This window comes from Corvus hawaiiensis, chromosome 5 (genome assembly GCF_020740725.1).
Source record: "Corvus hawaiiensis isolate bCorHaw1 chromosome 5, bCorHaw1.pri.cur, whole genome shotgun sequence".
NCBI lineage: Eukaryota > Metazoa > Chordata > Aves > Passeriformes > Corvidae > Corvus > Corvus hawaiiensis.
The window spans coordinates 60490832-60513273 of NC_063217.1; the positions used below are offsets into that span (position 1 = coordinate 60490832).

The following is a 22442-nucleotide window of genomic DNA, read 5'->3' on the forward strand; positions in this document are numbered from 1 at the left end:
GAGTTGTAAGGGATTAATGCTTCATTGCCCATATTCACAGTGTAGATTTGATTGTGGGGTTGTCCTCTAACCACAAATCTTTTATAAATGGCAAAGTTTAGCTTCTGACCAACAGTGAATTGTTACTTTTCTTTTGCAATCAAAACAGTATTTCAACACAATATATTCTTTTTTATGTAAATGTTATAGTTATTGTCTGGGAAATGAGTCTGGGAATGAAAGCGATGCTCCAGAATTTAAACATTCCGAATGCTGATGTTGGATAAGTATCTGTAAAATAAACACATTTTTTTCCTGTAAGTACTTTATTTCTTTCACAGTTTCCCAGTTGAGAATGTTTTCAGTTAACTGGCACAATTTTTCATCCTTAAGCAGTATGGTCTTCTGATTTACTTGCTACTGAACAGCAGAAATGCATGAAGGCCCTCAAATCTATAGTGTTTGACAAGAGTTTTAATTGAAGAATAAAACATGTGGAAATCCATGATCTATTTAATGATCAGATTTATAATGTCTTATAAATGCTGTCATTTTAAAATTTCTACTTCAAAATTTGTTACTGGAAATGTAACCTCACCTTCTGAATTCATCCATCTTCACATTAGTAATACTAAAATCCTAATTTCTGAAAAGGAATTTTTTCATCTCATGTTTTCCAATGCAATCACTTTTGGAATGCAATCCCCAGGTCTGTGCTACTTGAAAAGCTGCAGATATTGTAGGAAGTTTTACCAGGGAAAGCTTTGATTGTACAAGTATTTGATATTGTGTGTTCCAACATTGCATCTGATACTCTGATTCCAACTGCGAAGATAGTTTTCTTTTGGGAACAGAGTATAGGACAGTGGTGTCCCTCTTGCTCTCATTGGTGCAGTATGGCAAAGGGAAACCTTTGCAGCAAATCCTGAACTGCTGGTTTTTATTTCTGGGAACCATGTGAATTTGGTGGAATGCCCTCATAGTTTTCTGCATTGCAAATTTGTTTTTTCTTAGTCCTTGCTTTCTAATTTATTATTTATTTTGTTCTGTTTCATTGTAAGAGACACAGAGTTTCTAAGGATCAGGAAGATGATTCTGATTCCGTTGAAGACAGACTATCTTTGTGGTGCTCTACAGGAACTTGCATCAGAGTTGCAATACCCTTCAGCAAAGCCTTTGGGGGATACAGGTCTTGTCAGGGTGGTTGGAGGAATATTTCTCCGTCACAGAAGTGATGAATTTATCAGCAGAGTTGTAGGACCAGGAATGGAGCTTCTCTTTTGGTTTTATAATGTAACTTAGGCTGTGTTCCTGAAAAGCAGAACTGAAAGATGTAGTCACCGTCTGAGCTGGCAGAGGGGTGGGGGCACTTTCTCATAAGAGCTGTTGGAGATGCTTTAGGAGAACTTTAATCACTGCTGAGGTACTAAATGTGCTTTTTTGCCTAATGCCTGTGATGCAAAGAGGAAAATGCCCTTGACAGGGTGGAGTAGGGCTGCTAGCAGATTTCAAAGATCCAGCTAAAAAGGCAAATAACCAGAGTCCAAGAGGGTGTGGTGCAGCTGAGGGACATTACCAACAGGACTTGGCACTTCTCCCATACTCTCATAAGACGCTACTTTATTTCATATATGGTAATTAACATGTTAATTACATGTTTCTTGATGTGGAGAAATATGGAGTTTGTACCCTTGTATTTGCAAGGGTGGAAAGAGGAGAAATGAGTCCAGTCTGTTTTCACTGATAAAAGTTGTAGGACTAGAGAAGGTAGATAAGATGATGTGTGTTTTATTTTATTATGTTGCCTACTTTCTATAGGGAAGAACAGTGGTTGGAGGTTATGGCATCTGAACAATTTTGCATATTTATGAAAAAAATTAGTCTACTCTGCTGACATCTGAAAGATTTCTGAACCTGCCTGCTTTGATTGGTATGGGGAATAGTGGCATTTAGACCATGGGATTATGCATTTGAAAGAAGGAAAATCATAAAATCTCAGAAGTAACCTATGAAGTAGAAATCTTGCAAGAATTGGGTTCTCTCTTTTGAGAAGTGGGGAGGTTAGAATGTGTCTCTTGTGCTACTCACGTGTGACTTATTCAGACTAAATAGCCTGGTTTTACTTGTCCCAGAATTACACTGCAATTAATGACCCCAGCATGCGGTAAAACTGGTAATAGAGAATGTCCAACGCTGTAGAAGAAACATTTGGGACCAGTAAGTTCCCTACAGAGGCACTGTTTGAAAGAGTGGTATTCATTGCCCCAATATTAGTTGTTCTCTTTTTATTAGATTGAGCACCAAAGACCTGTTTTTAGTTTTTTGTCTTCGAGGTTGTCATTAGTTGGGAGAGTCATGATGAAATCTGGACTTCAGCGTAGTAGAAGAATGACATTGGTTCTTACCTATGTCAAGTTAAGAAGAAAAAATCTATTAGTGATTAAGATCGCTAAAATCCTTATTGATCTCTTATATTTACATATAAATTACCTTAGAGTTGTTTGTTTTTCATTTTACTCTTGCAATTTCCTTTTTTCTGTTTGATGCAAAGTGTTCAGTTGCATGTGGGTTTTCTTTTTTTCAACCTGGAAAAACCCCTTCCATGTTAAAATTTGAAAGACTTTTCCTAAAACATTGCTGCTGCCATTCCTCATTTTTGTTGTATTTTGAAAACGTAAACTCTCATTGATGTATGTGGAAAAATTTCTGAGGGTTTTTCCAAAATAATAAAGCAATTTGTTACTTTGGAACAATTAATGTGGAGTTGCTTCAGACCTGAGCGTATGAATGAGGAGGGTGTGAAGCTGTTGAAAGCTGGAGAGGTGCCTTTGGGCCAGCAGGAGCAGGATGCTAGTTGGGTTATACTGAAATGGTGAGAGGTTTAGGTTTTCCTTATTTGTTTTAAAGGTGTGGGATGGACCAAATGCACTGTATTATGCAGGGGAGGCAGGGGGAAGGGAAGCTCAGCCACTTGACAAGTCAGTAATGTGTTGCTTTTTAATCCTCATAGCCAAGTTTTCTAAGGTTTCAGAAACCCGTGAGCTGCCATGGGTGATGTGACATGATTAAGACGTTTCTGGAGTCCCATTTTAGACTTTGAACTTGATTTTCATTCAGGTTTTGGATGGGAATGAGTAACTTTGTATTTTAGCTTCATTGTAAATTTTCTTGTTTTGATGGCTCTTTCAATATGTTTATCACATAAAAATGAGTATTAATAGTTTATTTGTTTTTAGGGTGTTGGAATGTGTACTGCTCTTGGGAATACTGCCACATGTCTTGCATCTGCTAAGTTTCTGAGTAAATCCTGTTTATCCACCTTACTAAAGGTGACTAAATCCTGTTCATGTTCTCAGTATTGCTGATTATATTAGATTCATTGTTCACCTTGCAAAAGGGAACACAGAAGAGGAAAACAGAGTTGCTTTTAAAGTGTTCAGATGGTGCATTTTTTGTATAAAACGTCATATGAGTTTCTACTGCAGCTCTTGGACAAACTATTTTAAGTGCTCTGTTCCTCTGAAGCTGCTTTATTGGCTCTCGCAAGGAGATTGATGCCTGGGAAGAAGAGGGGAGAGGCCATCTCTGGCTCAGCTTGTTCTTTCCTGTTTCATGATGGTTTGTGGCTTGCCTGATCTTGGCCCACTGTGAAGAGAATACCTTGAGAAGTCTAATATTAGTCCTTAAAGTAGCTTGAAGATGAGCTTGGTAGTTAAATCTATGTGTTTGTTAACCTTTTAGCTTTTTGGGGAGGATGTTGTTCAAAGAAGCCAGAGCAGTTTTAATCCATGTTAAATAAAGCTGCTAGAAATCTGTTATTCCTGATATATTCCAGTATATCTGTTAAGAGTCAGTGAAATTTGTAGTTAGGGATGAGGAATGGTGATGTAATTCCAGTCCTTCTCAAAAGCTTGATGCAGAAATGTGTATATTGTTGTAGAAAAATATTAACACTCTTACAAAAGGGTATAATTCTTCTCCCTTCCAGAAGAGATCCAGAATAGCCTTAGGAAGCAATATTGTCTGGCTTTGTGCAAGACCTTTAGTTTGTGTGACTAGCACTGAGCTTAGTACTGATCTTAAAGGGAATCATTGGATTCTGGTGCTATTAAGTGAGGCTTGGCCACCACCCAGCAGCTAATGGTGTCGCGTTGGCTCAGCTCAACTCAGATAAGGAACAAAAGTATTTTTTCTTTCAAATCCAAATGCAAAAAATATTGAGATGTTTGCATGGGGCACTGGCAGTGCCTCTGGCACCGGACAAACTCACAGGAGCACTTGTTACCAAGGTGTTTCAGAGCAAAGTGAGGGAGCAGGCAGCTGCTCCTCTCTCTTTTGCTGTATTTTTAAATAGCTGCATCCAACCATGAAAGAAGTACAGTGTACTGATGTGAACAATGCCAAAGAGAAAATGAAAAGCCCTTGTGTCCCTTCCTTCTTTCCTTGGAAATGTCTTTAGCCTTTTGGTCAAAACATTTAGCAGATGCTTAACTTCTTTTAGTGTTTTAGAAGGTGAATCTTTGATATGACTCTGCCATATGGGTTTGCCAGGATTCCATTGTATTCAGCAGTGTTAGTGTTCTGTCGGTATTTAAAGCACTCTTTGATCTTGAATGCCCTGTTCCTCCCTTTCAATGATAACAGCACCTTGTAACAACCAACAGCCCTATTCCTGCTTCCTTTATCTGTCAGTTTGGTGTTATTTTGTAAAATGTGTCAATTAAAGGGAATAAAATAGTTACTCTTCAGTAGGCCACAGCGTTATTCACATAACGCGTAGCTGGTCATGCTTTTTGATACATAATTGTACTCAAGTGCTGTCTTACTCTAGTGTTTGTAGTTGCAATCCATACTGTTTTACAATCTGCTATATAACACATACTGGTCTTGCAGGCTCTCATGCTGGTGTGGAACAATACTGGGATGTATCTGTCAGTGCCAGACAAATAATTTTGCTGTAGTAAAGGTCTTCTGGCACACCGTGGAAGAAAGCCAAGTTACATTTATGAAATTTCTAATTTAAGCAACAATGCTCAGTATTTAAATTACAGCACAATAGTCAGAGACTATAGTATTTACGATGGTATCAGCATCTAGTTTGTTTTTATAAATGCTTGTAATTGGGTGAACTTCTGTGTATGTACTGTAGGACATGTGGAATTTATCAGAGCCTTTTCTTGATGTTTGTTCCACAGTGGAAGGTTTGACTGCAGGTGGTCTCAGGTGTCTCACTCTGGCTATGGTTTGTCAGGCGCCAAGAAAAGCCACCACAAGGCTGTTACCTTTTTTTTTGTGTGTGTGTGTGTCCAGCCACCATCCTTGTAATTTTTCCTGGGCTGTAGCAATAAAGAAATCAGTATTCTTTCTCTGACCTTCTGATAAAGTTTTCCTCCATTGCTACTTGATACTCAGTTTTGATTTTGCTCCAGTGACTTCTGACCTTTGTTGAAAGTGCCAAGTTCTTAAAACCCATTAGAAAATCCCTTCCTGTTTTCTTCCAGGTGTTGATTCAGTAGTCAGGTATCTGCAGCTTTTTTTGACCCATCATTCTGTGGCCCAAATCCCCAACTCCCTCAAGCTCATAGATGGTTTCCAGAATTTTCTGTAATGGTTCTTAAACGTTTCAGAAATTATTTGTGGAACGATGTTGCAAAAATATGATGTCTCTTCATGGTTTTAACAAGGAACTCTGCAACTCTAGCTTTGTGTTAAAAGATTACTGCTTCCAACAACATAGTAAGTCCTTGGGTCAGTAATTTCCAATCCCTGAGAAGATTCAGTAATGAGAAATGCATAAATGTGAGTTTCTGATCCTGTGAGAAGCTGAATGTTTTAATTCTCAAGCTTCCTGAAGATGTTGGACTTCGCCATGAAGGAATCTGGGTGTGGGCATGGGTTTTGTTTGGTGTCACTGTCACAAGAGAGGTGGCAGTTTGACAGCACTCTAGAAAGGCTCATAAGCTCACTAATATTGTACCTTTTCAGTCTGTGAAAGGGAGTGGGGTGTTGTGTGCATGTGGTGCTTCATGAGTCTTTTATCATGTACCTTACTCAACATTATTTGAATGCTTCACCTCTACAAGTAGGAGAAAGCATAATAAACAATTCCTTCCTCTAGTGTGGGGCTGGCTCTCATATGACAGGGCTTTGGGAAGGGATTATCGGATTCAAGAAAATTTAATAAGTTTGGGAGAGTGTGTTGTTGGAACGATTCTCCCATAAATAAACTCTCTTCAGCCTTGTGTTGTGACCTGGCTCACAAATAAGTGTAACGTTAGATGGTTAAGAACCTTGTTATTTTCCACGTTTAAGCCTTTCACAGCCAGCAGAACTTGTTTCTTTTGCTGTCTGCTTTGTGAACAGCTGTTCAGCCCACAAGACATTTGAATTGAAAGATTCGTGTTTCCTTTCACATGGGAATTACGTTTCTGCTTCCTTCAATCTTCTTATCCTTGTTGTTTCAACCCTGTGCAGTGTCCTGCTGCATCATGTGTTGGAGGGTACATGCATGGGTTTAGGAGGGAGCAGCTCTGTTACACAATGGGTGAGGAGAAGACTAATGATAAATGGGTGAAAAGAAAGGAAAATCAACAAAAATCTTTTTTTTTTTTCATTTTAGACTGTTTTTTGCTGTTTGTAGAGTATTTGAATTGACCTTTTAAGTGGTTGAACTGAACTTTCAGTATGTGAGGTTGTACTGTGATGTGATAAAATACATGTGTTGGATGCAGGACCGATAATAAAGCTGGGTGATTTTTTGTTTGTTGTTGGTTAAAAAAACCCAAACACAAAGGGAAAAAACCCGAAACCAAATTACCTCCCCCCTAAAACTAGAACAAAAAAGCCCAAGCTAGCGATCTTTTAGTGCCAGTTAATATTAAAGAGCAAAATGCTTACCTGGCCTGTTAAAAGAGTTGCTCTTAGCCCTTCAGAACTGCATGTGATATGAAAAAGATTATAGATTAACTAAATATTTTAAATTGTCCTTAACTTTGGCTGACAACAAAAATGTGAGTAAAACCTTTACTACTGGGTAGAGGTATACCAGGACATGCATCCTTTTTTCTTCCACTGAGCAATTGCATCCTTCCAGAACTTATGACATTCCCAACCTGCACACGTCAGCACAACAGAAAAGTGTGTTTACACTGTTTATTTACAGCTTTATGAATTTAATAAGGGTTTATCATGATGATATTGTGACTGAATATGGGGTCTGATTGCTTCCTGAGGGATGTAAGAGTGCAGCCTCCAACCTCAAATTTTTAGTAAAATTTGGGTTGCTGGAAATGTTTTGGAGCTATTACAAAACAGTTAGAATGTAAAATTAATTTTAATGCTGTGCATTTAACTTAGCTTTCGGCAGGGTTAAACTCCATGGAATTTCTAGTTCAAGTGCAACAATTCTTTGCATTTGGTTTATGTGTATTTATGCATAAATGTTTCACTAGTGGAGCTATCTATGTGTAGTATCCAGAAAATTCTAAGGTGTGTGTTTATGGTGATGAATATATGTGTGAATTTAGGTTAGCAGAGCAAGATAACTGATACAACTTACACTGAGTGTTGTGCCCTTAACTTCTGTAGTAACAGATCTGTTTACATGGCCTGTACCCTAAATTGAAGTGTAAGGATAGATGTAATATTATACACATGATCACATGTGCTTTCTACTATATAGCCTTGCATAAAGAAATCTGTGTGTCCAATTCCCTCTCAGAAGAGGGTTAGACAACACTGAATGTCCAGTAATATCCTTAGGCAGACTGGTGTTAAGAGTTCCTTATAAAAGTTGATCATTCTAGGCATAGTGAGATCTTCTGGCCTACTTAAAATGACTGCCTAACCCTTCAACCTGTGCTTTTTTTCTTGCAGACCTTTCAGCAGCCCAGAGAAAATTTGCCCATTCTCTGAGAGACTTTAAATTTGAATTCATTGGTGATGCAGAGACAGATGATGAAAGATACATAGGTAGGTAAGAAGTGACTATAAGTGGCTATATTTTGCCATTCCATCCTGCAACATGATTAAACTTTTTTTACTGTTTTGTATTACAGATGCATCACTTCATGAGTTTTCGAACTTTTTAAAAAATCTTGAAGAACAAAGAGAAATTTTGGTGAGTTGCAATAAATGGTTTAAAAAGCTGTGCACTTAGCAAATAAATCAACATTAGGTGAAGTTGCTTTTACTGCTTTGGTAATCACCAAGGTGTTGATATCACTGATGTAACCGTGGGAGCTCTCATTGTGCAGCCTCTGGTTCTGTAGTCCAGAGTTATAGACAACAACTAGTTCTCCTTAAAGAAGAAATCTGTGTGGTAGGGATGGGTAAATATGAGTTGGTTTAAAATTATGGATTTATTATGGATTAATTATGCCTGGAGTGAATGGAAAACCACCCTAAGTTTGTTCACTATTTCTAGTAAAAAGGAAGATGAAAGAGTTAATGCTGCAGCAGGGGATACTCAAGTTTTGGCAGTTGGCCAGCTTTGGATCCAGGATCTCTGTAGCTCCAGCTACAGTGCTTATGTGGATCTGGGATGCAATCTGTTGTGTTTATGTAGTAGCAGGCTTAGAAACCTTCACCTTGTATTTGAGCTTTGTGGTGAGGGGTTGGAGCTGCAAACAGTTGCTCTGTTGTGTAGAAGTTCTCTGTTCTTTGTTCTGTTGCCTGTGATTGCTTGGGGTGTAATTAGTGAAATCTGGCTCATGTTGGCCGCACACAGACCGGGGGCTGAGAGCTCTGCAAAACACCTTGCTATTTGGGTTTCTTAACTTTTCTAGAAGATGGGGGGTTTCTTTCTGGGTGGTACCCTGGTTCTCAGCAGCAGCTGCATGCCCAGCTTTGTTTCAGAGCAGGGATTAATAGAGCAGGTGCTGTGTACCCAGTTTTCTTCTGAGTCAGGTCAAGCTCTGCATCTGGGAAATGTGCTTAGATCTGACTCGGTAGCAATTGCATTTCTCGGTATTTGTCACATGGTTATATCTTTGTCTTCCTGGAAATCAGTGATCCCTTGGCATCACTGAGAGGAAGCTAAGACTAATCTGCTGTCTTCCCTGTTTCTTTCTGCCAGAAGCTGGGCCTGCAGTGCAGGAATATGTAGATTAGTGATAAAAGAACTTGTGAACAGTTCTTTTTTCCATGTTTCTCCAGTCCTGAGCCCAGTAATAGGCATGGTTCCTTGTATGTGCTGTGTTCTGTGCTGGTATGCTGTTCTGATCTGGAACCACATTTGGATCTGAATTAGGGTCAGTGTGGTTCTTCACACTTTGCTAAAAACTGTCTTTGCATAGTAGAGACAATTTTTCATTGTTTTGAGTTGTTTTGCCACATTATAGGGATTGGCTCAAGTATGCTTCAATACTACTTTTGTTTTTCATAATTCTGCATTATAGTCTTTACTCTGCTTTCTCTTGCTATCCATAGCTGTATTTTATTTTAATGAATTGCACAAACCTAATTAGTGAAAATCTTTATGAAGTTTTATAGTGAAAAATACTGCATGAACTGCCACATTATTTTGATATCAGGCTTTAGAGGGATGACTTAAGAATTGCATGGCACATTTCAGTGACTGTATCAATAGCTCTTCAGCAGGGATACATCACCGCCACAGCAGGCTGTGCAGAATGCAGTGCTGTCTGTCTGGATGGTAAAACATTTCCATTGTTCACACTGAATGCCATGAAACTGTATTAATTTACTTTTTTGGTCTGGTGCCCACGCTTACACAGAAGGTGCTATCATACTGAAAGCTAACTAGCGTCAGTTTCTTGATAGGAAAAGGATGAAATGCAGTTTTTGTTAGAACTGTGACTGATGAAAAACAGGGAGTATAAATTGTTATGGGGAAAATATTTGATACCAAATGGAAACAGAATATATTCACTGAGTTACCAGATGCGTGGCCTTTTTATAGCATCTGTAGTCTAGCAAATGTTAAGTATCATTTCTGGAGTGAGTTTATGTAACAATGGCCATAAGTCTCTGAGAAAATGGTTGTGTGGTGACTGGAAAAGATAATTTCCAGCATCTGCTGCTCTAACTTTTCTTTTTTTTTGACTTCTCAGTGGATGTTATAACAGTGGCATGAGCTCTAGAGATACTCCCATGGAGAATATTAGGGCATGTTGCATTCACAGATGTTTGGAATGAGGTCAGGGATCCAAAGACTTTCCATTAAGATGCAAAGTATATAGCAGGATTTTTTCCAAAAGCATTCAGTCTTTGTTAAGAATGCTCATTATTGAGCATTTTCCCCCTTACTATTTTGAAGATGACCAGAAGATTCTGGACTGCTCTCTTCAGTGTCAGTGCATAGTTAAATAGATAATTTCAGTCACGTAAAATAATATTAAAAAAAGTGTTGAATGATTACAAGACTAAGGGCATTTCAGATATTGAAATCTGAAATCTGTGCATTTTAAGTTTTTGGATATTTGAGGAAAGGGTTATTTTTTTCAAAACCACATTTTAAATGGAACAAATTTGCACTTAAAATACATTCTAGACTGAAATTAAATGCTCATCATCTGCACTTATCATGATTTTCTGAAATTTTTTGCAGTGAATCCAGAGTCCATAAAACTTGCTGTCAGTGTTTACAATAAATTTGCCTTTCTGTTAATCATTCATCTGGTGAATGTTTATTTGGTGGATATAATTTCATTCAGATGTTGGAGTCTTGCACTTCATGGTTTTACCATTTCTTCCATCTCCTTCAAAGGCTGCTGAAATTATATCCCAGGTGTCAAAGGATTTAGCTGCATATGTACAGGGGAGTTGGCAACAATCCAAACATTTTACTGAAATTATTACAGAGGGGTCAATACAAAACCAAATTACATTTTTCCATAGCACCGTAGCTTCGTGATGCTCCCCAGGGCAGATATGAAATAGATCACTTTGTCCCTGAGAATATTCTGGAAATTATTTTTACATGTTGAGGATGAATGGAGTCACAGGACTTAGATTCTGCTCCTTTGGCGTTGCAGAAGTGCTATGGAAGGTCAGGGATGACAGGGGACTTGGCAAGGTGGTAGGCAAAGGTGGGCATGAGCAAGGCCCAGCATGGTGATGCTCAGATGCTCTGTCCCACTACCCAGCTATTCTCCTGCTTACCAGGGAGAGCAGCAAACCTCCCTCCCAGCCCCAGTTCCCCTGACAGCAGAAAGGAGCTTTGATTCTTGTGAGGGTCTCAGAACAGCAGGCTTTGCTGTCTGCCCTCATTTGAGCTGTGGTGACGAGCAGGGAAGCATTACCTGGTAGGTACCAATGGCCTGTGGTTGTTAGTCCTTTCCTTCACACCTCCCTTTCTTCATCCCAGTCTTCTCCTAAATGACAGCCTGCCCCTAATTCGTTTTCCCTGTTGATTCCAGTCTTGCTAAGTCATAACCAAATTTGATAGGTCTTGTGTTGTTCCCTCAGTAATCTCAGCAGTGCTTGGCACTCCTGGTGTGGTCACCTTGGTGTGCTGGCTGTGAGTGCTTCCCTTCCCTGGAGCTCCCCTGTCCTGCCCTTTATCTGCTTCTGGAGTTCACATGATCCTTGTCAAGTGCTGGTCTAACCTGTATCTAAAAAGGTTCCTGGAACATAGATTTCTCTCTATTCTGCTGTTTATTCTTCATTTTTTTTTCATCTGGTGATCATGCTGCATTTCTGATGTTCATACTGATCCTGATGTTCATATTGAGTCTCCTTTACTTCAAGTTAAGCTGGGAAATTTTTGAGAATTTTTCTACAGTAGTCATGGAATAAAACTGATCACTTTTCCTTCATAGTAGTATTTTCATGGTTGCCCTTTCCAAGTGGCATTTTACATCTGTATTTTTCCTTGTTCAGTTTAATTACACTGTGTTTAGACCATCTCTCTTATGTTAGAATTACAGCTTTCTCCTCCTCTTCTTGCTTTTAAGTTGCTGCTGTGTTTGCTCTTCTACCATCCTCTGGGACCTTGCTTGCCTCTCCCTTTAGTTTGCTTTGCTGACTTCCTAAACTATTCTGAAGCAAAAAGCCCCTTCTGACTTGAATGCAATTAATACTTCAGTTGTGTAATGTAGGAATACCTCTAATTGCTCTCAAAGAATCCTTAGTCCCCTTAACATCTGTTTTTCTCCACTTTGTTAGATAGTTTGCTAGAATTTAACTGAGGTTTTTTCCTTTTTGGAGGTAGTTAAAATCTGTTGTCTTACACTCATTCCAGTTAAAAAATTGTTTAATAGCTTCCTTCCTCTCAGTTTCCAGATACATATGAAGAACCTCTTTACCTCACTTTTTTTTTGTTGCTGTTACCAAATAAAATATGGTTTTGCCTTCTTTCTAAATTTGCCCCGAAGTACTTGTCTATTTCCTTTTTACTCCATCGCATTTCTCTTTGTATAGGATTTCTGATACAATTATACTCCCCTTACTATATTTCCTGTGATTTCCCAAGGCAATATAAACAAGCTGTTTTACTTTGATATGTTTTCTTCTATTTCCTGCTAGATTTTTTGCACACTTCTATCCCTTCAGATGTCTTAAGAGGAAAGGTACTATGCAGTTATATTTTTAAGTCCTTTTCCCCCTTTTTATTCTTTTTTTGCAAAAGAAAGGCTTGTTTTACCATGGGTATCTTTGCAATTTTGGCCTCTCTGAAATTCTTTTGCATTCTCTGTAAGTTTTACCAGGGTGGCAGAATCAAATCCAGATTAGCATCTCTCTAAAAAGCAGAGTTATTCTTGGCATATATCAGAAACACAAGAAATGATTTCTTTATGGATTTTTAAAGAAATATCTCCGTGAAGTCACTCTTTTAGTCTTTTATTTAATTTCTTCTTAAAAAAAAAAAGGGGAGAGGGTTTGTCCCTTGTGCTTTGCTTTCACAAGTTAAAAGAAGTTGTTAAGGTTCAAAGGCGTACACTCAAAAGGTTAAAGATATACTTTAAGTAATCTGTACAAATATGTACATTTACTTATTTATTCTTACTTAAACTACCTCTTACGATTAGATATTGAAGTGCATGAGTATTTATTTCACAGGTGAAGGACTCACTTAACACACACTGTTCCTGAATAGCTTACTCTGTTACCTTTTGTCCAGTGACTTTTGTATCTGGATTCCATTCAGCAGTTGACTCTGCTGTGAAGACGGTGGTATTAATTTTTCTAAGCTTTTCTTTGGCATTCTGCATGTCGGTATTTAGGGGTTTGTAAATCTTAATCTATCTTGACAGTAATCTGAAGAAATCTGTGTGAAGGAGCAATCAGTTTACTCACTGATGTAGAGTAAAAAAAAAAAAACCCAGTAGTCTTGGATGTGTGATGCATTCAAGAGCTGTTCGGTAGGAGTTCAAGGTATTATGTAGTGCTCCATATGTTCAGATCCTTTTAAGTCTGCTGACAGTGCAGACTGCTAAATATATCTGCCAAGACAATGGAAAAGACGTAATTGTTGACCACTTCTGAAAAATTAGGCTGCCAACAGTGTATTGAACATCTCAGATGCAGAGATAGAGGCATGGATGAAACAGAATGTCTCAGGAACAGCATTTGAGTACCTTAATTGCAGGATCTACATTCTTTTCTCTCCTGTGCAATTTTTCCTATTTAATAAAACATTTTCCAGTTTCAGAAAGAAGCAGAACATTTGCTGCCATATCTCATTGCCCAGCCTTCACTTTTCCTCTGCTGGGCATGAGACCAGATGACAATCATGTAATTATCAGAATATGGAACATGAATGTAGAACTATGGCTGTTTCAGGCCCATCTTGCTCTGTTTTGCTGATTCCTGACATTGAATGTTTCATTTATTTGTTTGGTTTTGAAAGTCTTCTGAAATATCTTTGTGAGTTACATATGAACTTGTGCACATTAATCTATAAACCAAAGATGACTTGTCTGTACAATAGGAAAAAAAGTGCAAAGCCAGATCTGGGTGTGTTCCTCCCACCTCTGAGTGAACACAGCTGACAAGTTCTGTTACCACTGGCTTCCTCTTTTCCAGATAATTTTGTGGTCTCACATGCATCAACATAATTCACGAGAGAATTTTCATTCTGTTAGTTCATCAATGGGAAATGTTTGGAATTTGCATTGTAAAAGTGTCACCAGTTTGGATTTTGCTGGTTGTTAAGAACACCACTGTTTCTTGCGGAGGAAAGCGCTGACAACTGAGCAATTCATTCTTGACTGAACACTGATGCTGTTGTTCGCTGTTGGATTCCTTGACTTTCAGTGGCATCTTTTTGCTCAGTGGTGAGCTTTGCCATGCATCAAGAAAATGGGCATTATGCAGTTTTCTTTTCTGAGCAGCCTTTTTGCTTGGTCAGCACCATTGTATGACCACATACAATGTCTGTGGTGCAAGAACCATACCAGTGTTCTGGTGTGTTGTGGTTTGCTAAGGGAAGGTCTTTCTTGGAGGAGTTATCCCCAGCTTCCCTTCCCTGCAGATGGGGAAAAGCTGATTTGTTGCAGTTTTTGAAAGTCTGTTTATTTTGTTTTCTTGGTTGTTATAATTGTGGCTTTGTAGTATTTTTCTTTTTGTAGTGGAATGCATTGCATAAGAATATACTTATTCAGAAGACATGACTGTTAAATAGCTGTCAGTAAATAATCTTTACTAAACCCCACTGTCTGTTTAATGATCTTTTTTAAAGGAAATTATTTATTGTTTTCTTATGATACCAATCTGATTTTGGAGGCCAGCAGTTTCATGACAAGAGAATCAATGCAGGCAGCATTTCAGAGCAGGGCATAGCAGATAGATCACCCTTTTAGCTGTCTGTCCTCTAGGTCAGTCATGAACTTCCAGGAAATGAATGGGAAATAACTTTTCACTAGAAGGGTGAACTCAGGAGTCCTGCTGTTGTATTTCCTGTAAGTCAAGGCTGCTGTTTTTGGAAGAATTAGGAAGTGCAGAGCACAGGATTCTGCCTGTACTGATGTTTGTGAGGCTCAATGGTCTAGGAAATTCCCCGTGAAACAGTCTGAGAAACTTCTTGTCGTCTTAGCAAACCCTGAGGGGTAGTTTTCTGGAACACCTCATTCTGAGGTGATGTGTTTTGTTACAGATGCCTCCTAGTGCTTCAGTAGTGCACAAAATACGTTGTCTCCGAGTCAGATGTATCACTTGTCCACTCAGCTCTTTTGTTACCAGATGGCTTCCTCCACAGCAAATAAATCCACAGCCAATGGATGTCACTTCTTTTTTACAGCCTCTGCACCCATGCAAATGCACACAAGTATTAATGTGCTATGAGACCTCCTTAAAAATCCTTTAGTCTATATACTACAGGCCTTCTAAAAACCAAAAACCTTCTATGTCTGTATTCCCAATGTGTGGCTGAGGCCCTTTCATTATCTAAGATTGTAAAGTTACAGGGAAAGCTCTAGAGCAGGGAGAAAATCCAGACACATTTACTAGAAGAAAAATTGATTTGAAAATGAAAGAATGAGCCTTGGGTGTGGGTTGCACTGTCTGCAGTCATCAGTGCTCCTAAATACACTAAGCTAAATAAAATGAATACAAAGCCAGGGCTGACGAGTGGTTAGAGAGACACCTCTCTGTCTGTAGGGCTGGAAGGGGAGGATTGGCTGTGCAGCTAACTGGGGGCATGTGTAACGATAAGAGCGAATCATATTCTCATGGGAAAAGAAAGAATAGAGATTCAAGCTTTCCAAGTAACATCTGATGTCTTCAGCAGTGGAGTTGTATCTGCAGAGTTTCATAATACAGGCTTTCAGGCATAGGTCTTAATGCTTTGAGAAATTTCAGTAGCAAATCACTATGTGAAGTAGGAAAGCTTTTTTGGAAAAATAGTATTTTTTATATATTTCTCTCACTCCCAACACTGGAGGTATCAGAATTGTCTTTTTTATTAGGCTGCATGGTGCATTTTCTTAGGAAAAACACAACTGTATCCTCTGTAAGTAGAAGAGCAGCTGTAGTGGTAAATGTCTTCATTGGAAAGTAAACTTCTTTATTTAGCAGCATTGTCAACTATTTTGTAATTGAATCACTGCTAGGTATGTCTTCCTTTCTGCCTTCTCTGTTGCCCTCACTAAGGCAAAGCTTCCTTCCCAGGTCTGGTTTCATTGACACTTGCTCAGTCTCATGAGCTTTGCCTTACTGACTTGGTGGCCTCCCTTGTCACTTTGTTGAGGGGAGAAGCAATCCTGCCCCTGACTACAAATAAATCATTCCAGATGGTATGCTGAGAAACTAAACCCCCTCTTTTATGCAAGGCATCTAATCTGCATTCCAGTTCCTGAGATGGGAATTGGGATCTCCGCAATCCCATGTTGCTGTGCAGTCTGCAGGAAGGTGTGTGTTCATGGCTTCGGTTTTTTTTCCTTTCTCAGCAAACCTGGTTTTTTATGGGAGAATGCTTCGATTCAGAATGGAGCAGAGTCAGGATACGTATTTACCTCACCACCAGAGCTGTTGATGAGCAGCGTGTAATTTCCAGTGCTTCCAGTAAAGGCTGACCTCTAAGGACATTTTTAGGAGGGAGCCTGGGAGGCCAGTGCTGCATTTGTCTAATAACAAACTTTGATTAACTTAGGTTGGTTTAACCTTTTTAGCCACTGAACTTTGGGGAGAGCTCTTGTGGGTTGCTACTCCCTTACAGGCCATGCAAGCAGCCTTCCTCCTCTGCAATATAAGCCTGGTTGTGCCTGGAAAGGGAGCGGGAACTTAGGGAACCTGCTCTTGTTGACTGCAGGAGAAAGCAGGAAAAAGAGCATTGAATGCTGGTGCCTGATCTTGTGTCAGGTTACAGTGCACAGGAGGAGGTGTTGGGAGAAGCAGTTTCTCCCTAAACACCTCTATTCCCACCTTTTCTGGGAAGGGAAGAAGTGACAGTCTAAATGGAGTCATCTCATGGACTGGCACTGTCTGCTCAGTGACCTGTTGGATCTTGTTGACTTGGCTGAGGAAGTATCCAACAGCTGTGAATGAGCTTGCTAATGGATTTAGCCTGCGCCTTTGAGGGCTGCAGTTGGAAAGAGTGCTTGGGGCTCCTTAATCTATGGCCTGTTACTTACTCCTTTGGAGGAAAGGGAGCTGGAAAAGGCATGATTATCACAATTCTGTACAACTTCTCTGCCTGAGCAAGTGGAGTTTTGTAAAGGCATCTGTAATAGATAGATAGACACAAAGATGACAGCGTGCTTCAGGATGTTGGAAATGTTGGATGCTGTGATCTTCTGAGGTGGTGATGGCACTGATGATTTTATTGCTGATATTGCTAGGTTTATGCTCAAGTTAATTCTTTGACCTTTCTGTAGGTGCTGCAAACAGAGCAGGAGTAATGTAAGCTAGTTTGAGACTGACTGCCCGAGACACGTGTGCACATCGGGTTAAACATTTCTTAAAGCATTCCTGAGACTTTGACATTAGCAAAGCTGGTTAAGATACTGTTACCTGAGACATGACCTCGTTAGATTGATTCACTTACGACTTGCATGCCACCGTTTGCCTGCCAGATATGATTGAACATATATTTGTTTCACACAGGTTTAGATAGATCAGAGAAGTAAAGAAAGGGATTTTTAAATGTCCTTTTAAATAGTACATTCCTGTCATAATCTGTCAGGATTAGAGAAGTCGAGGATGAAAAGGAGTGTAAGAGTCAAGACAGAAGTTGAAAAAGAAAGGAACATCTAGTTTCATATTAATAAACTTAAATACCTAGTTTAACTTTGCTGGAAATTTTATATTTTAACATGGTTCTAGTTGTTAAGGAAGGTAAAAGTGATAATTACAAATATATTGAAGCAATCCCTCGCTTATTTCCTATTTGCTGATTTGTTATCTATGGCTTAAAATAGAGTGGTTTTGTGTTTCCAAGTTATAAATAAGCTAAGAATGAATAGCAGTGTAAATAATGCTTTTGTTCTATAAGTAAGAATACATCTTTTTGTAACTTTTCATGACAAGCACTGGATTCTGCGTACTGGAAAACAATAGGAATTTAATCTATTTTGTTTAATCTTAATTTTTAACCTCTCTATTTAATCTTGCATTGGATGTATTTTAATTATGAACTTTGGTTTTGTTTCCATCATTCAGAAGAGCATCTCTGTAATTCACTGTTGAATTTACCAGTCTTGTATTTTAACATATGGCCTGGTATAAAGCTCCGTGAGAATGACCAAAGATCTGCAAAATCTCACTCCACCCAGAAGTAATCAAGAGTTCTGTTATTTAACCTAGGCACAGAAAGCAAAAGGGGTGACAAATCATAAGTACCTTTATGGCAGGCACCTGGGGATGCATCTGTTAACGAAAGTTTAAGTTGTGCAAAATGAGAGATGTCTCTCTTGGAAGGAGGGGAAGCTTGTTTTTCATTTAATGAAAGAATTACTGGCATATCATCCCACTGGCAGCAGTGGAATCTGCTTGTTGGCAGTCACTGAAGAGAACATCCCATTTTGATTTAAAGATTATTTTCTGCTTCAAACAAATTCCTGTAGTGGTTCCCATGGTTAATACTGCACAGGAGTAGCAGAGTGAGTGATTTATAGTCAGCCTTGCTGCTCTATGAAGCACAGCCTTTTATGCATATATTTTCCTTTTTTTTTAAATTTTTCCTTTGTTGCATCAAGGTGCTATGGCTTTCTTTGACTTGGACTTTGTGTTCGGCATACATTCAATGCCTGTTAACCTTACACTTTTTTGTGTAAAAGTTCAAACAACTAATAAGCAACTTGTCATTTGTTAATTATTTTTAACCCTCAAACCATGTGAGTGCTCAGTTGCTACCTTTAAATGCTTTGAAATGATTCCAGTAACTGTGGTGCTCTGCCTTGGGGAAGCTTTTGTCATCCTCTCTGAGTTTTCCTCTGAGGAGCTTTCTCCTTCAGTTTGTTAGTACACAGAAACAACTTAAAGTTTTCTAATGTGGAGGGACTGATTATGTGGTTTCCATGCTCTCCAGTCTGACTTGAGAGTTCTTCCTTTTCCTGTTGCTCCCACCAAGGGTGCACTGAAGGTTTTTGGCAAAATCAGGAAATGGATGCAGAAAGAAGTTTTGTGCTGAGAAAAAGTGCTCTGAAGTTAGGATGTAGCTGTTACATGGATGACTGTGCAACACCCAGTTTGGCCCAGACTTGCCAGCTATTTGGGTTTCCAGCTAGCTCCAGGTTAGTGTGCTGTGCTGGCCGTTTAGAAATGTGGGTTGCTGTGTTTACAGTGAATTGGCAGGATGACTCCCACAGTAATCCCTCATGGCTCCGGGGATGGGTGGGAGCAGACAGTGCTGTTCAGATTTGTGTGGTGCCAGATTTCCAGTACATCCCGTGTGTGTTTTACGATAAGAATTTTTCAGAAGTGTTCCAGAAGGCCGGTTTAAGCCTGTGATGTTTTATCTGAAGATTTTCACTATAAAGGGAGGGGAAAGGGGAGGAAGGAGAGAGAAAGGCTTCTGTTGTATGTCAGAGAGTTCTGCCTGAACTCTTGGCATCTTAGCCCAGTGGCTGTGCTAAGCCCAGCCCTGGGCATGCTTAGCTCTGTGGGTCTGCCTTAGGAGTGACCAGAAGGGTCCCACTTGCTCCTCCACATCTGCAATACTCTTGCCATCTTTTCCATGCTGCTGTTATGTTCAAAAAATACCAGCCTTTCCTGAAATGTCAAATTTAAAAAAAAAAATTTAAGTATTGTTTGCACCAAACAGAACCCTGCTCCATCTTCAGTGACATTTCATGTTAATTAGTAGCTGTGCAGATCCAATAAGCTACAGTTTTCTGTCTTATGATGGAATATTGTGTCCTTCTTTTTTCTCTTTACTATGGCCATGAGGCTTTATATCATAAGTGCACTGGTGGATGCTCACCCAGTCATCTCAACCTCTTGTTTATTGACTTTGTACCTCTTGATTTTGTAACTTAGCTTAACTTAAGGTCTTATTAACGTACTTCAGTGCGTAAATATTTGGAGATTTGTATCAATGCCTAATGGTGCTAACTATGTCTTAAAAGATTATTATTTGCTACTCACTGGTCTATTCTGCAGTTGTTTGTAGTGCTTCTTGTTGCAGAAATTTTTGCATCCCCTAGTGAAACTCAGTTGTCCTCTGTCTCATTCTGGTGTTCAGGCATTGAAGCCTTCAACCTGATCTGCAAGACTGGCGCAAATGGAGCAGTTGCAGTTTGGGTGCAACCTGGAAATTTCTGCATTTGTTTTAAATTTAATTTTCCTGATAGTGGATTGAATTAGAGGATAGAAATTCTGTAAGCTTGAATGAACTCAGAGATGTGATTTTTTTTTTTTTTTTTTTTTTTTTTTGAGTTAGAAGTCCTAACTTGCATGCTTCTGTTATTTTACCCCAGAACCTGCTTGCTTTTTTCTTTTTATTGCTGATGCTGATGTGACTCATCAATCTGGATACAGAAACCTAACCCATGCTTTTTTTTCTTTAGGCACTCAGTGTTACTGAAACTCTGATCAAACCTTTGGAAAGATTTAGGAAAGAGCAGCTAGGAGCTGTAAAGGTTTGTCCTTCCTTGCCTTTATAAGTTTGCTTATTTTCCCTACTTGGATTGCATTGTATTAATGACATGTAATTGGCAGAAACATATTGTTGCTGATATTTCATCTGTTCACACTTTTTTTGTTTCTACTTTGAGAACTTGCTTCAGAAACAAATGGAATGTTTCAAGAAGAGAAGAATGTGTCCTTTCCCTTCCTCCTCCCCACCTTCCTTATCTCCTATGTCTGGAGTAGGAATAATCCTGCTAACAACCTTCCCCCCTTCCTAATGGGTAACCCTGTTCTGCTTTGTATTTGCTTGCAGTTGCACAATGAGAGGCTGAAAAATATTAACTACCTAAAGAAGCTCGCTCATCCATATGCTTTTAACTGCACTTTTGCCACCTGCAAGTGAAAATTGCCTTTATTTAATTTTTTGTTTTGAATAAATAACTCATTGGCTCTGTATGCATGGAACTAATAGGGGTGAAGAGACTAAGGACAAGATCTCATTCAAAGTGTTTTTGATGAAAGTGTTTGGTAATTTTTTTAAGATTGTCACTAAGTTGTGTATATTTAAAAAAAGGCAAAGTAAGCTTCATGGATTAAGTGCAGACTAGATTTGGATAAAAGTAACAAGGACAAATTTGTACCTGTCTACCTTCCTTTTTGCAGTGAGATATTTAAGTGCTTATTAAAAAAATAGAAAAGAAAAGAAACCAGCATTTTATTGTACCCTTCTGTTGTAAAATTCAATACATTTTCAAAATACTCGCATATGTTTTATTTTATAATTTCATGATTTCGTCACTAGTGATATATAAGACAATGTTTCACTTATGAGAGCACTATACATTTTGACTTTGGCATTTTGACTTTCAACATGTTCTGCGTATGATTTCAGTGTTCACGAACTGAAAATGCTCTGTTGATCATAAATCCTCTCAGCTCAATGGTACAATGAGCTTTGTGTAATTTTATGGACTTGAGAGAAGTATATTAGGTGACCCAACCAACACACAATAAAAACTTGGACTGTAATATAGCCAGTCTTCCAAGGAAAGAGGGAATTTGTTCTGAATGTAACCTATTGTCACAGAAGCAGCTGTGTCATGAATGCATTATTTCAGCAGTATTTTTGCTGTGAAAGAATATTGCCGGGTTTTTGGGGTGAGAACCCCTACGCCTTTAAATTATCTTATATCTTCACTCATTTCCTAGTCAGAATTCTCTCCCTGACTCTTCTAACACAAATTACATTCACGCAGTCTACATCTCCCATTTTGTTTGGATGGATGTTTCTTCCTTGTGTCCCTGCATACTGTGTCTGTGAAGCTGTAGCTTTTATTTCTGATCTAGACCTTTTTTTTTGGACAGAATTCTTAATGACCTTTAAATAGAAGTCTTATATAATTGTAGAATATTTAAATAAAAACCCTCTAAAATTATTCAGCTCTTGGAATATTCTTAACTGAATAATTATTCAGTGTCATCAAAGCACTGGCACTGGAAGTATAACTCTGCTTAGCTCTGAAAACCGGGCTATGGCATCTAGTGGTGAAATATATCTGCAGCATTGTGTAGTATTTGCTTTAGGAAAGATTTACGCTCTACCATTACAAAATAAAAGTTGAATCTGCTGCCTCAGGTTTTTTCTGCATCTTACATCTCCTGCTGATGAAATGGTCTGAGTTAAGCTTAAGAAGAAAAAGAACAGAAGGAAAGTTTAGCTTCACAGAGCTGGAAGCTGAGACCCTTATTGAATTACCCCTTAGTGAAAGGTGTTGCTGCACTAATCCTGAGCTACGTGTGTAAAGTTTCTGGCTTTGCCTATTAAGAAGTTAAGAGAACTCTCTTCTTTTTTTCTGGGAGCATTCAAATGTTCACCACATCAATGGAAATTTTGCTAATATAAACATAAAGATTCACCTCCTTCCCTGCACTCCACTTTCTTCCTCATTCCATGTTGCTAATATGTTATCGCTTATCACCCTGATACCATACAC

The 22442-nt window shown here is 38.8% G+C and overlaps 1 protein-coding gene across 2 annotated transcripts in view; it reads left to right on the top strand.

Moving 5' to 3' along the window:
• ARHGAP10 (Rho GTPase activating protein 10) overlaps positions 1-22442 on the top strand; it is a 145430-nt gene that overhangs the window by 32890 nt on the left and 90098 nt on the right. The window contains exons 2-4 of one of the 2 annotated variants that reach the window (XM_048305191.1): positions 7855-7950; positions 8037-8098; positions 20388-20459. In XM_048305191.1, the coding sequence (XP_048161148.1) occupies positions 7855-7950; positions 8037-8098; positions 20388-20459 (230 nt within the window). The remainder of the gene's footprint in view (positions 1-7854; positions 7951-8036; positions 8099-20387; positions 20460-22442) is intronic. The other variant, XM_048305192.1, reaches the window with a different exon arrangement.